The following is a 14,064-nucleotide window of genomic DNA, read 5'->3' as shown; positions in this document are numbered from 1 at the left end:
AATGACAATTTCTGGTAGAACTTCCCATATAAGCAAAGTTCCCTTTAGTTTCACTCGTTCACATTTATTTGAGCCAATCATTGGCAGAGTTTCACATTTTTATGTGGTGTGGTTGTTGGTGAGGGGGATTTCCCTCTAAAAGACATTTATCATTGGAGTATTTCATCAACTGGTAGGCCTAAAAGAGTGGCAAAAGCTTCTTCATTAGGTATGTGTATAGTTTTATTTGACCTTTTGTTAAGCCTAGCTAGATAAAAAGGCAAATAAAACCATATAGACCTACCTAATGTAGAAGCCTTCGCCACTCTTTCTCCGATATGGGTAGAAAATAAAAAACAGAAGACATCTTGGATAGATGTCCATAGTAAAAAAGACCTCCATAGTAAAAAAAAAAAGACAAATAGCTGTTTTGTTTGTTTAAATCGGGAATAGAAACAAGACTGCTCGATGCTCACGCAATACTTTTGAGATTAGCGTGAAAAAAAATATTAAAAATATTAGTGTCCTTAACTTTGTCATTCTACCAACACAATCTCACGGCAATTCGTAACTTTTTCATTTAGTGGCTAATTCGTATGAATTCGTACGATCTAATTCGTACAATTTAATACGATTTGCTTATCTCCCAATGACGGTTGGGGTTAGGGGTGGAGTCAGGTGCCACGCCTCCTTTTAAAAATCGTACCATTTCGTACGACTGAACTGGCAAAACGTAAAATACTTACGTTTTCTCGTGAGATCAGGCTGCATTCTACACATTAGGATAAAATAACACAAAGTAAAATAGTAAAATAGGGTCTCTCTCCATTCCTCTCTCTGCTGAAAAAAACAGCTTAAACCAGCCTAGGCTGGTAGGCATGTTTTAGCTGGTCGACCAGCTTGGTTTTAGAAAGGTTTTGGGTATTTCCAGACTCGTTTCAGACATTTCAAGCCTTGTTTAAGCTGGTTTTAGCTGGTCATCTCCCTCCCTGACCAGCTAAGACCAGGCTCAAAATGACCAAAACCCCTGTAAAACCAGGCAGCTTATGGTTTAAGCATTTTTTTCACCAAGGTGTGTGTTTGTGTGTGTGTGTGTGTGTGTGTGTGTGTGTGGGGGGGGGGGGGGGGGTTATTTACATATATATCTATATATATTTATTGTTTATGTAGGTGGTTTGAGCCTCGGCTCTGTTGGTGTTTCTGTGTAGAGTTTGCTCTCCCTGCATTCGCGTGGGTTTCAACGGAGTGCTCCAGTTTCCCCCACAGTCCAAAGACATGCGGTACAGGTGAGTTGGGTAGGCTAAATTGTCCATAAGTGTGTGTGAATGAGTGTGTATGGATGTTTCCCAGGGATGAGTTGCAGCTGGAAGGACATCCACTGCGTAAAGGTGTGCTGGATGGGTTGGCGGTTCATTCCGCTGTGGCGACCTCCAGATTGATGAAGCCGATAAGAAAATGAATGAATGTTCATGTAGCTGGGATTAATTCATTAAAATGGATAGTTCACCCAAAAATGAAAACTGACTCATTCTTTATTTACCATCAAGTGGAAGATAGTTTGAAAAAAGCTGAAAACCTGTAACCATAGACATCTATAGTAGGAAAACAAATACTATGATCAAGTATACGGTCAAGTCAATGGTTACAGGTTTGGAACTTGTGTAGGATGAACAAATAATGACAGAATTTACAGTTTCGACTGAACTAATCCATATAACTTGTGCATTTATTAAATTGCTTTTGTATTACATTGCTATTGTCAGTAAAAAAAAAAAAAATACTCGTAATGGGAAGTAGATCAATCAAACAAACTGAAATAGTTTTAACATGCGCATACTTTAAAATTAAATCTCAGCCATGGCTTTATAAAGCACTGAAGGAGGCAGTTCCTCCATGTGTTTACATCGGCCCATAAATCTCTTGTTTACAAAGACGCGTAATCCACACTGTAAACTTAAGGTGGAGGATTTGAAGGAAGTGCAGGCCCGCGGGTCAGGAACCAGGATGAAGCCGACAGATGATGCGTTTCCTGCAAGATAAAGCTCTCCATGTGGGCAGCACTAATGAGGTGGCAAAGAAAACCTTCCGTGTGGCTCCATCAGAGATCAAACCTCAGTAAAACACACTCACGGATCTTCACTAATGAATACAAACACATCTTGACCGCATTACGATACTTGCTCGTAAACACGTGTGATCATGAGGCGATCTTTAAAGGGATAGTTCACCCAAAACTGAAAATTTTGTCCTCATTTATTCACCCTTCATTTGCTGTCGCCTCACAGCAAGAAGGTCGCTGGGTCGAGCCTCGGCTCATTCGAGTGGGTTTCCTCCGGGTTCTCTGGTTTCCCCCACAGTTCAAAGACATGCAGTACAGGTGAATTGGGTAGGCTAAATTGACCTTAGTTTATGTGTGTGAATGAGTGTGTGTGGTTGTTTCCCAGAGATGGGTTGCAGCTGGAAGAGCATCCGCTGCGTAAAAACGTGCAGGATAAGTTGGCGGTTCATTCCGCTGTGGCGACCCCAGATTAATAAAGGGACTAAGCCCACAAGAAAATGAATCAATGAAGTTTAGATAGTCCAGCTGTCGGGTTTTGGAGACGCCTGCATCATTATATGGGTCATAAGATCAGGCCGTGTGCTAGGATATAACGAACCAAGTGGAGTGACTACAACACCGATTCCTTACTTCACGAAAGTAAAGGAGTAAAGTAAAGGCAACCCAAGCTCATTCTGAAATCGTAGTGCCGTAGACGTTTCTGAAGACCGCAATTTATGTGGCCAGAGATACGTATGGCGTATCATTTTACGTATAATTTTTTAAGCGAACGCTACAGTACGGTATGACGCCGTTCCTTTTCATGCTTACCAGCTGACCGCTTACCTCCCTGTGGAGGGCTTTCCCACTGCAACCAGTTTGTCCAGTTAGCTCGTCGTGTACGCCGGTGGAGTTGAGAAACAGAGAGAAGCTGACCACGATGACGACCATTTTCGAGTCCGGGGAAGAGCGGTTCCAGAAATCAGGTCAGACAAAAACAGAATCCAAAAAATAAAGTGAACGAGTGAACAAAAAGGTGAAAATGTGGTGAAATCCGAAAACGTGGTAAAAATCAGACGAGGGCTTTTCTTTTTCTGGACGGCTTTTGTAAATTGTTTGTTTGATTTAGGGAAGTAAGCAGGCGTGAAAAATAAACAAATGTGCGAATATAAAACCAACTTGACTACAATATTCGTATGCAATAACCATACCCTCAGTTGCTCGCTGATATTATACCTACTTACAAGCTGCAGCTGTCAAGATAAAAAAGAAAAACACACGTTAACTGCTGAAAATTATTGTAATTGCAGACATCAGCGATAAACAACATTTTATGAATAGCAGTTTTTAACAAGACAGAGATTTATGCAGTTGATTAGGCTAATAAAACCATTATGTGTTTTTCAGCCACTGTTAAAAGATAAATGTGATTATTTTCAATTTCCTAAAGTTCCTTTTAAAGCATCGATAATAATCCCTTTAATATTCATTTTGGTTTTCCAAGCATAAAACGAGGTGAAATTCTGTTTAAATGCGAGCACCATCAGAAGCAGCAGGCAAGCGATGAAACTTTATTGAAAATTCTGGAGTAAAATAAATTTTCATATTTTAAAGACATGATATGGAACTATGCATTTTAATGCAGTGCTTATTGTGCTGTGTGATACTATTGTATCTAACTGATTTTAAAGAAACCAGATCTTAAATGCAGCAAGTTTTACCAGAAGCGCTAAAACATACCCTTTGTGTGTTATTCCGCCCACATACAGCCAGCAACAAGCAGACACTACAGTTTGACAAATATTACTGCTGTTACACAACAAAATATACTTTTGAGTTTTTTGTTTTTTTTTTGTCGAGAATGTAGTTGTTTAGATTGCAACTATGCAGTTTATTTGCAAGAATAGTGCCTATTTTAAAATATTTACAATTTCTGAGAGACAGCTCGTCGGTGACAGTTGACATTTTCTATCGACAAGATGGCGACAGAACCGCATAATAAGCCCTTACGCTTAGTAGATATAACAGTCTGATTTCTAACTATAGCAGATTGAATCAATATTAAACTGGTAAGCACACCTGACAACACTTCCGTTTTTCATGGGAGTATCCCGTATATCAGACCTGTCTCCTGCAAACATCCCATTTTTATTTCTTTCTAAAAAAAAAAAACTGCCGTAATTTCACCCACCCACCTCTATGGTACAGTCTGTAAACTAAACACCCCCAGGTTGCCAACTTTGTTACAGTACCCGATCGAATCGGCCGCCCAAAACCTGCTGCATTCTATTCTCAACCTCACCCCTGAACACCCCTGAACACCCCCTTCCCCCCGGTCTCCTGGGTTTTCAGGGACATGTTGGCAGGTTAGATGATCTCTGTTTTTGTATGTTGTAGTGCTGTATTTATATCGATTTGCTCGCATATCAGGAATGTGTGTTGTGTTGGCAGAAGTCTGCACGTGTTTAGCGTTTTTCCTTATCGCAAACACAACAGCAGTCTGGTAACGTTAGTGGATTCGTTGTTATTTTCGGGGTTAATTATTGTGAAACCCCATAGCAACAGAGAAATTCTGTGGACTGTAACACTGTAAGAAGATATCTCTGTAGATGGATGGCATTTCATGTCGCGTTCAGCATCATTATCTTAAAGTGTAAGCAAAATCAGCAGTTTTGCGTTCCTTTAGAGTCATTCAAGCACTAGCTGTAAAGTGACGCTGGTGAATTAGTAACGGCTTCTGCTGTTCTGACGTCAGCTGCAGATCTGAATGAAAGGCGGAAGAAAGTAATTCCTAATAAAAAAGGGTTTTAGACTCTCCGTGTTTGATTTTCTTATTTATATACAGGATTGTGATGTTGAACTGTTGTATAAACGCAATATCACACGAGTAGCAGTGCAATATGGCTGTATATCAGCCCTGGTGGGACGCTAAGGTGGGACAACTGCTGGTGGGACAACGCACGCCTCCCACCAGTGCTGATTAAAGTAAACAATAAAGGTGCATTAGAATAATCTAAAAAAAAAGGGTTTATTCATAATTATTATCAAACGTTAATAACATTTATTACAGTTGATAATGAGAAAAATAAGGATATGGAATGTAAGAATCACATTTTAAGAATCAGCGTTAACATTTACAGTTATATTTCAGTAGTGCGACTGACCATGAATTACAATGTCAATCATTATAAAAATAAAAACTGCATTAAAATAGCACATTATTGCATTTTTAAAATAAATTGCATATTAATTAATGCATAAAAATTAATGTATTAAATAAAATCTAAAAATCATGATTTATTTAAACATATATGTAAATGAATTAATTTAATGAATTATCAATTAATGTTTTTATTTTTTAAATTAAAGTCATTAATAAAATAACTTTCTCTAAACTCTTATTAAAATCAATCACAGCTGCACTGAATTAAATTAGCAAATTTACCATCATTTACAGAGGATCCTTCACATTTACAGCATCTATTGTTTAGAAATAAGTGTTTATACACAGTTCTGCTTGCTTTATAATGTTATTGATTACATTAGTAGTGGTTTAGTGAAACAGTGATTAGTTGTAGATGTGTAGGAGGAGGATGAGCGCTATAGTCAAACTCAGAGCTAGAAGTGGATGATTGTTGATGGACGGCGTCCCATCAGTCCTGAGTCTGACCCCTTGAGTCCCACACAGAGAACAGTCTGAGCCACAGAACGAGCACACAGACATGTCCCGTCTCCTCTCAGACGTGTAGGAGCGCACCGTCCTGCCTGCAGATCACAACACAATAAACAACAACACTGAAATACCTGCAGTGACGGTCATTTCACAAAACAAATGAACAACTGAAATGCATTTATTTTTGAACAATGACTATGACTTTACTTACTTAATTACTTACTTTACTTAATTTAACAAACTTTACATTACTTAATTACGTTACATACTTAACTAACTTTACATAACTTAATTACGTTACATACTTTACTTACTTTACAAAACTTAATTACATTACATAATTAACTTACTTTACATAACTTAATTACATTACATACTTAACTTACTTTACGTAACTTAATTACGTTACATACTTTACTTAACTTACTTTACATAACTTAATTACGTAACATATTTTACTTAACTAACTTTACATAACTTAATTACGTTACGTACTTAACTTACCTTACATATCTTAATTACGTTACATATTTAACTTACTTTACATAATTTAATTACATTACATACTTAACTCATTTTACGTAACTTAATTACATTACATACTTTACTTGACTTACTTTACATAACTTATTTACGTAAAATATTTTACTTAACTTAATTTACAAAACTTAATTGTGTAACATACTTAACTTTCTTTACGTAACTTCATTACGTTACATACTTTACTTAACTTACTTTACATAACTTAATTACATTACGTATTTTACTTAACTTACTTTACAAAACTTAATTACCTTACATATTTTACTTAACTTACTTCATAAAACTTAATTACATCACATCCTTTACTTAACTTTCTTTACATAACTTAATTACGTTACATACTTTACTTAACTTACTTTACAAAACTTAATTACATTACATAATTAACTTAATTTACATAACTTAATTACGTTACATACTTAACTTACTTTACATAATTTAATTACATTACATACTTTACTAAAATTACTTTACATAACTTAATTACGTAACATATTTTACTTAACTTACTTTACAAAACTTAATTACCTTACAAATTTTACTTAACATACTTTATAAAACTTAATTACATTACATACTTTACTTAACTTTCTTTACATAACTTAATCACTTTACATACTTAACTTACTTTACATAACTTATTTACGTTACATAATTTACTTAACTTACTTTACATGACTTAATTACGTTACATACCTAACTTACTTTACATAACTTAATTATGCTACATACTTTACTTAACTTACTTTACATAACTTAATTACGTAACATATTTTACTTAACTTAATTTACAAAACTTAATTGTGTAACATACTTAACTTAACTTTCTTTACGTAACTTAATTACGTTACGTATTTTACTTAACTTACTTTACAAAACTTAATTACCTTACATATTTTAATTAACTTACTTCATAAAACTTAATTACATCACATACTTTACTTAACTTTCTTTACATAACTTAATTACGTTACATACTTTACTTAACTTACTTTACAAAACTTAATTACGTTACATAGTTAACTTAATTTACTTAACTTAATTACGTTACATACTTAACTTACTTTACATAACTTAATTACGTTACATACTTTACTTAACTTACTTTACATAACTTAATTACGTAACATATTTTACTTAACTTACTTTACAAAACTTAATTACCTTACATATTTTACTTAACATACTTTACATTACATACTTTACTTAACTTTCTTTACATAACTTAATCACTTTACATACTTAACTTACTTTACATTACTTATTTACGTTACATAATTTACTTAACTTACTTTACATGACTTAATTACGTCACATACCTAACTTACTTTACATAACTTAATTACGCTACATACTTTACTTAACTTACTTTACATAACTTAATTACGTTACATATTTTACCTAACTTACTTTACAAAACCTAATTACATTACATACTTTAATTACTTACTTTACATAACTCAATTACCTTACAAACTTTACTTAACTTGCTTTACATAACTTAATTATGTTACAGTATTTTACTTAACTTACTTTACATTACCTAATTACGTTACATACTTTACTTAACTTACTTTACATAACTAAATTACTATACATACTTTACCTAACTTACTTTACATAACTAAATTACGTTACATACTTTCCTTAACTTACTTTACTCAACTTACTTACCTTCACTTCACTTAATAAGCTTTTGTGGTCGAAATTCATTTTATTCATCTTATATTCATTTTATATACTCATTTGTCCTAGTTATAAAGGTCTGTTTTTTTATTCTTCTATGAATGCACTGTTTAGGTTAGATCAAGTGTGACCACTTTGACATCTGTTTATTACCAGACAAGTCCTAGATATGTACATGGTGATTTAACAAACTATGTGTTCGGATGGGATGCAAGGCTGAAATGTAGATGGTCAAAAATGAAGTTGAGCGCTGATGTAACTGTGATTCACCCTGTATGTCACTGATGACCTTGTGGGTATTACAAACTAGATAAAAAGAGAACACACTCTGGTTCTGCATCTTACTCTCTGCAGAAACTGTTGTTGATGTATGATCATGTGACCATCTTTGCAAAAAATAAAACTTTAAAAGACACTTTGGGTAAGAATTTGTCTTCTTAACCACTGAGAGAGCCTCCTTGAAGAAAATTGCCACTACAGTTTCCATACTTAACTTCACTTACTTTACTAACTAAACTTAATGACTTAAAGGTACTTACTTTATTTACTTCACTTTACTTAACTTACTTACATTTGTTTAACTTTAATTAATTAACTTACTTTACATAACTTTACTTAATTACTTACTTGATCTAACTTTACTTACTTAAAGATACTTACTTTTTAATTACCTTTACTTAACTTTACTTAATTAACTTACTTTACTTAATTTACTTAATTAAGTAAAGTTAATAGTAAATTACATACTTTGCTTAACTAGCTTTACCTACTTAACTTATATTATTTATTTAAATAACTTAACTTGCACTCAAAAATGTTTTTTTACTAGTTCAAACTACTTATTAAAAAAGAGGTGAAACAACATAGTTCTTGAGATGTCATTTATCATTTATCATTATCATTTTTATGTTCAATCCACATAAATTTGTTAAAAGGTTTAAGTTAACTTAATCAATTTGTGTTGGGACAGCATGAATGAATTGTGTGGAATTTTACAGTGTACTTTACCTACTTAACTCACTTTATTTACTTCACTTACTTTACATACTTTACTTAAATTAATTAAATTAGTTTCTTGCTGTATACTTGCTTGACAAACCTTAAAATACTTAAATTACTTTCCTTAAATTACTTACCTCACTTAATGTATTTTACTTACTTAAGCTACTTTAAATAACTTGCCTTACTGAACTTAATTACTTTACATACATTACTTTCTTTATTTTATTCTACTTAATTAACTTACTTTACATACTTTGTAATACTTAACTTTATTTACTTCACTTACTTTACTTACTTCACATACACTGTAAAAACTGCAAGGTTCCACACAACTCATTCATGCTGTCCCAACACAAATTGATTAAGTTAACTTAACACTTTTACCAAATTTATGTGGATTAGACATAAAAAAAATTAATTTGTCCCAATAAAATCACAAGAACTGTGTTGTTTCAGCTCATTTTAAATAAGTAGTTTGAACGAGCAAAAAACAAATATTTTTGAGTGTACTTTGATTACTTTACATACTTTACTAACTTAAATTGCTTAACTTACTTTACATACTTACTTGATTTACTTAACTTACTTTACATACTTTACTTACTTGAATTACTTAACTTACTTTACATACTTTACTTACTTGAATTACTTAACTTACTTTACATACTTTACTTACTTGAATTACTTAACTTACTTTACATACTTTACTTATTTGAATTACTTAACTTACTTTACATACTTTACTTACTTGAATTACTTAACTTACTTTACATACTTACTTAGATTACTTAACTTACTTTACATACTTTACTTACTTGAATTACTTAACTTACTTTACATACTTTACGTACTTAAATTACTTATCTTGCCTTATATGCTTGCTTTACTTACCTTACTAAAATTACTTGCCTACTTTATTTATTTCACTTACTTAAGTTACTTTACATAACTTACTGAACTTAATTACTTAGCATAGTTAACTTTCTTAGCTTACTTTACCTTATTACTTAACTTACTTTACATACATAACTTACTTTACATACTTAACTTAGTTTATCTAACTTAACTCAACTTCCTTTTTCACTTGACTTTGCTTAACTAACTTTATTTAATTAACTTACTTTACATACTTAACTTAGTTTATCTAACTTAACTCAACTTCCTTTTTCACTTGACTTTGCTTTAACTAACTTTATTTAATTAACTTACTTTACATACTTAGCTTAGGTTATCTAACTTTACTCAACTTCCTTTTTCACTTGACTTTGCTTATCTAACTTTATTTAATTAACTTACTTTACATACTTAACTTAGTTTATCTAACTTTACTCAACTTCCTTTTTCACTTGACTTTGCTTAACTAACTTTATTTAATTAACTTACTTTACATACTTAACTTAGTTTATCTAACTTTACTCAACTTCCTTTTTCACTTGACTTTGCTTAACTAACTTTATTTAATTAACTTACTTTACATACCTTCTTTACTTAACTTTACTTAATCGCTTTACTTAACTTTACTTAATTAACTTACTTAACAGACTTTACTCAACTTGCTTTACTTACATTACTTACTTAAATTACTTACTTTACCTACTTAACTGACCTTACTTATCTTTATTTGCTTAATTTACTTTATTTACTTCACTTAGGTTTATTTCTTTTTTTATCTTTGTTTTAATATTAATTAGCAGCATTGGCTATTTTCACGGGAACGCTTGTACCAAGTATCCAATATATAATTGACAATCATAATCATTCATTAATAATCATCCACAAAAAACATATAATCAACAACTGATAAAAAGTCAAATTAGATTAGATTTTACTTACTTAATTCCTTTATTACTTAAATACTTTACCTAAATTACTTTACTTATTTACTTACTTTACATACTTTATTAAATTACTTACCTTTCCAGCATTATAGAGTACATCAGAAAAGCATGTGAATGTCTATGAATCAGAAAATTTGGAGTAAATATTTACGTGGCTCATAGTAGTCGTAGATCATGATCACTGCATCCTGAACACCGGCCACCTTAAAGTCCATTACAGTGGATATTTCAATGCACTGTTCAACTGTGGTCACCTGTAAAAAATGTTAAGATTGGATTGTATTGTGTGTGTGTTTTTTTTTTTTTTGTATTTTGTATTTTTTATAAATAATTATGTAATACTACAAAATAAGGTACTACCTGTGATCACACAAACAACAATAACGATACAATAACAGTTAAAAAGTTGCTCCTGTTAATATTTATAAAATATATATTAATATTGTAATTACAAACTCCTAATATTATTTAATCAGTAAATATAATTATTATATATATATATATATATATATATATATATATATATATATATATATATATATATATATATATATATATATATTGCTGTCGCCTTCAAACCTCGGCTCAGTTGGCGTTTCTGTGTGGAGTTTGCATGTTCTCCCTACCTTCGGATGGGTTTATTCCAGGTGCAACGATTTCCTTCACAGTCCAAAGACATGCGGTACAGGTGAATTGGGTAAGCTAAATTGTCCGTATTGTATGAGTGTGTGTGTGAGTGTGTGTAAATGTTTCCCAGAGTTGGGTTGCGGGATTGCTGGATAAGTTGGCGGTTCATTCCGCTGTGGCAACCCCGGATTAATAAAGGGACTAAGCCGACAAGAAAATGAATGAATAATATATATTATATATATATATATATATATATATATATATATATATATATATATATATATATATATATACTCATTCTTTTTCCTTTGGCTTGGTCTCCACAGTGCACTGAACTGCCATATATATAATTTTCTTTTCGGCTTAGTCCTTATTAGTCTGGGGTCACTGCAGCGGAATGAACCGCCAACTTATCCAACATATGTTTTACGAGGAAGATGCCTCGTAAGATGAGAAGATACACACTCATTCACACACATACACGATGGACAATTTAGCCTACCCAATTCACCTATAGCGAACTATAGCGGACTTTGGGGGAAACCGGAGCACCCGGAGGAAACTCACGCAAACACAGGGAAAACATGCAAACTCCACACAGAAATGCCAACTGACCCAGCCGAGGTTTGATCCAGCGATATATACAGCAGGGATGTCAAACTGAATTTCTAAAGGGCAGTAGATCTGCACAGTTTAGCTTCAACCCTAATTAAACACACCTGATCAAACTAATTGAATCTTTCAGGCTTCTTTAAAACCAGTAAGTGTGTTTAAGCAGGGTTGCAACTAAACAGCAGAGCTGCGGCACTCCAGGAATTGAGTTTGACTTATATATATATATATATATATATATATATATATATATATATATATATATATATATATATATATATATATATTAAGGGTGGACCCGAACCCGAATACGGTATTCGGAAAGGCACGAATAGCGTGTTTTTACGAATACTTATTTCGAACAAATACTTGAAAAATTATTTGTATTCAGGAGCAAGAAAAACACTATATCAAAAAGCAGCGTTTCCTCATGAGACCACAGTGCATGCCCGCGTGAGAGAGAGAGAGAGAGGGAGAGAGAGAGAGAGAGCACGAGAGACGCTCAGTCGGAGGGCGGAGCGGAGTTGTCTGGCACAATCCTCTCCACAGATACAGACAGAGAAGGCTCGGCCGAGCGAAAAAAATACTTTACTGCATCACTATTTTGTTAAATAGATTTTTGTACCTTAATTGGGTTCCAGATGCAGTTTATAAACTTGTAGCGGAGTTTGATCGGGATCGGGAAGTTTGCAATCGGGTGCTCTGTTTATGCAACGTTAGCTCTGTTAGCGCGGTAATTTAGACAATAGACTGTTGACAGAGTAACGTTAACGTTCGTTTATAAAGGTTAAAACAATGCTTTTGCAGTTGTGTCGAATAGTATGCACCTATGGGAGTTATATGGTTCGTCTACATTACTGTCTTTTGCAGACAGCAAGATATATGCTATAGGCTAGTTAACCTTAGCATAGCTTCCCGTCACTTTTTATTAACTTGATTATTTACTTGATTTTTATTAACTTGATTTTATTAACTCCTCAAATACATTTGGGCACCCGAATAGAAAAAGAGTAAGACTGCTTCTGAGCCATTTCTTGGTCCTCCACCAGTCAAAAAAAAAAAAAACATGTTCTTTGTGGAAGAATTTTACAGTCAGTGGAGCTGCAGATAAAACAAACTGATACTGTATAATGTGTGCAAAAGTGAAATCGGCAGAGGCAGAGATATTAAACATCTGTCAACATCTTCTATGCATAATCATTCATTTCTTTTCGGCTAAGTTCCTTTATCAATCTGGGGTTGCCACAGTGGAATGAACCACCAATTTATCCAGCATATGATTTACGCAGTGGCTGCCCTTCCAGCTGCTACCCAGCACTGGGAAACATTCATACACTCTCTTTCACACACATACAATAGGGACAATTTAGCTTACCCAATTCACCTGTATTGCATGTGTTTAGACTGTGGTGGAAACCGGAGCACCCGGAGGAAACCCACGCCAACATGGGGAGAACCCAGTCGGGGCTCGAACCAGCAACCTTCTTGCTGCGAGGCGACAGTGGTACTCACTGTGCCACTGCGCAGCCTTCTATGTAATGTATTATCACATGCACTAAAAGCAACCCCCCACAAGCATCAATCCCCTCAATCAGCACAGCTATGTTCTGCTAAATCCTCCACAAGCACCAAACCATCAACACAGCCACATTCTGCCCCAGCAAGTCAGTTTCAAACATAAAAACAAAACAAAAAAATTGTGTCTGTTTTGTGGCAGGCAGATGACAATAGCAGGGCTGTATCTTTTAGTATTATATAGAATACTTTTGTTCTGCCAGATCCCCCAGGCAGGGTTTTATTTAGATTTATTTAGTTAATTTTAGTTTTTGGAATTCTGTCCATTGGAAAGAAGTTCTTTCAGAAGAAGAACAGTTTTTTGAAATATTATTTGTTTTTATTCTGTCTATTCAGTGTCCTTCAACAAGAACGGTGGTGGTGGGGTTCATAATATTCACAATGGTATTTTATTAGTTGTTGGTTTAACCATGGATGAGATAATGGCTTCTATGTTATTTTCTTTTTAATGACATTTCTTGTCACATTCAAAAACAACAACCAATATT

At 33.3% G+C, this 14,064-nt stretch overlaps 1 protein-coding gene across 3 annotated transcripts in view; it reads right to left on the bottom strand.

The window, feature by feature from the left end:
- Window positions 1-5,026: 5,026 nt before the first annotated feature.
- The window catches only part of cd109 (CD109 molecule), a 153,144-nt gene continuing 144,106 nt past the window's right edge, over window positions 5,027-14,064 (bottom strand). For 2 of the 3 annotated variants that reach the window (XM_087298641.1, XM_087298643.1), the window contains exons 32-33: window positions 10,911-11,013; window positions 5,027-5,782 (exon numbers count right to left, since the gene is read on the bottom strand). In XM_087298641.1, coding sequence (XP_087154767.1) covers window positions 5,586-5,782; window positions 10,911-11,013 — 300 coding nt within the window. In that variant the 3' untranslated portion in view covers window positions 5,027-5,585. Of the gene's footprint in view, window positions 5,783-10,744; window positions 11,014-14,064 lie in introns of those variants that run through there. The other variant, XM_087298645.1, reaches the window with a different exon arrangement.

This window comes from Danio rerio, chromosome 20 (assembly GCF_052040795.2).
Source record: "Danio rerio strain M-AB ecotype USA chromosome 20, GRCz13ab, whole genome shotgun sequence".
NCBI lineage: Eukaryota > Metazoa > Chordata > Actinopteri > Cypriniformes > Danionidae > Danio > Danio rerio.
This window is presented reverse-complemented; position numbering and strand designations above follow the sequence as displayed.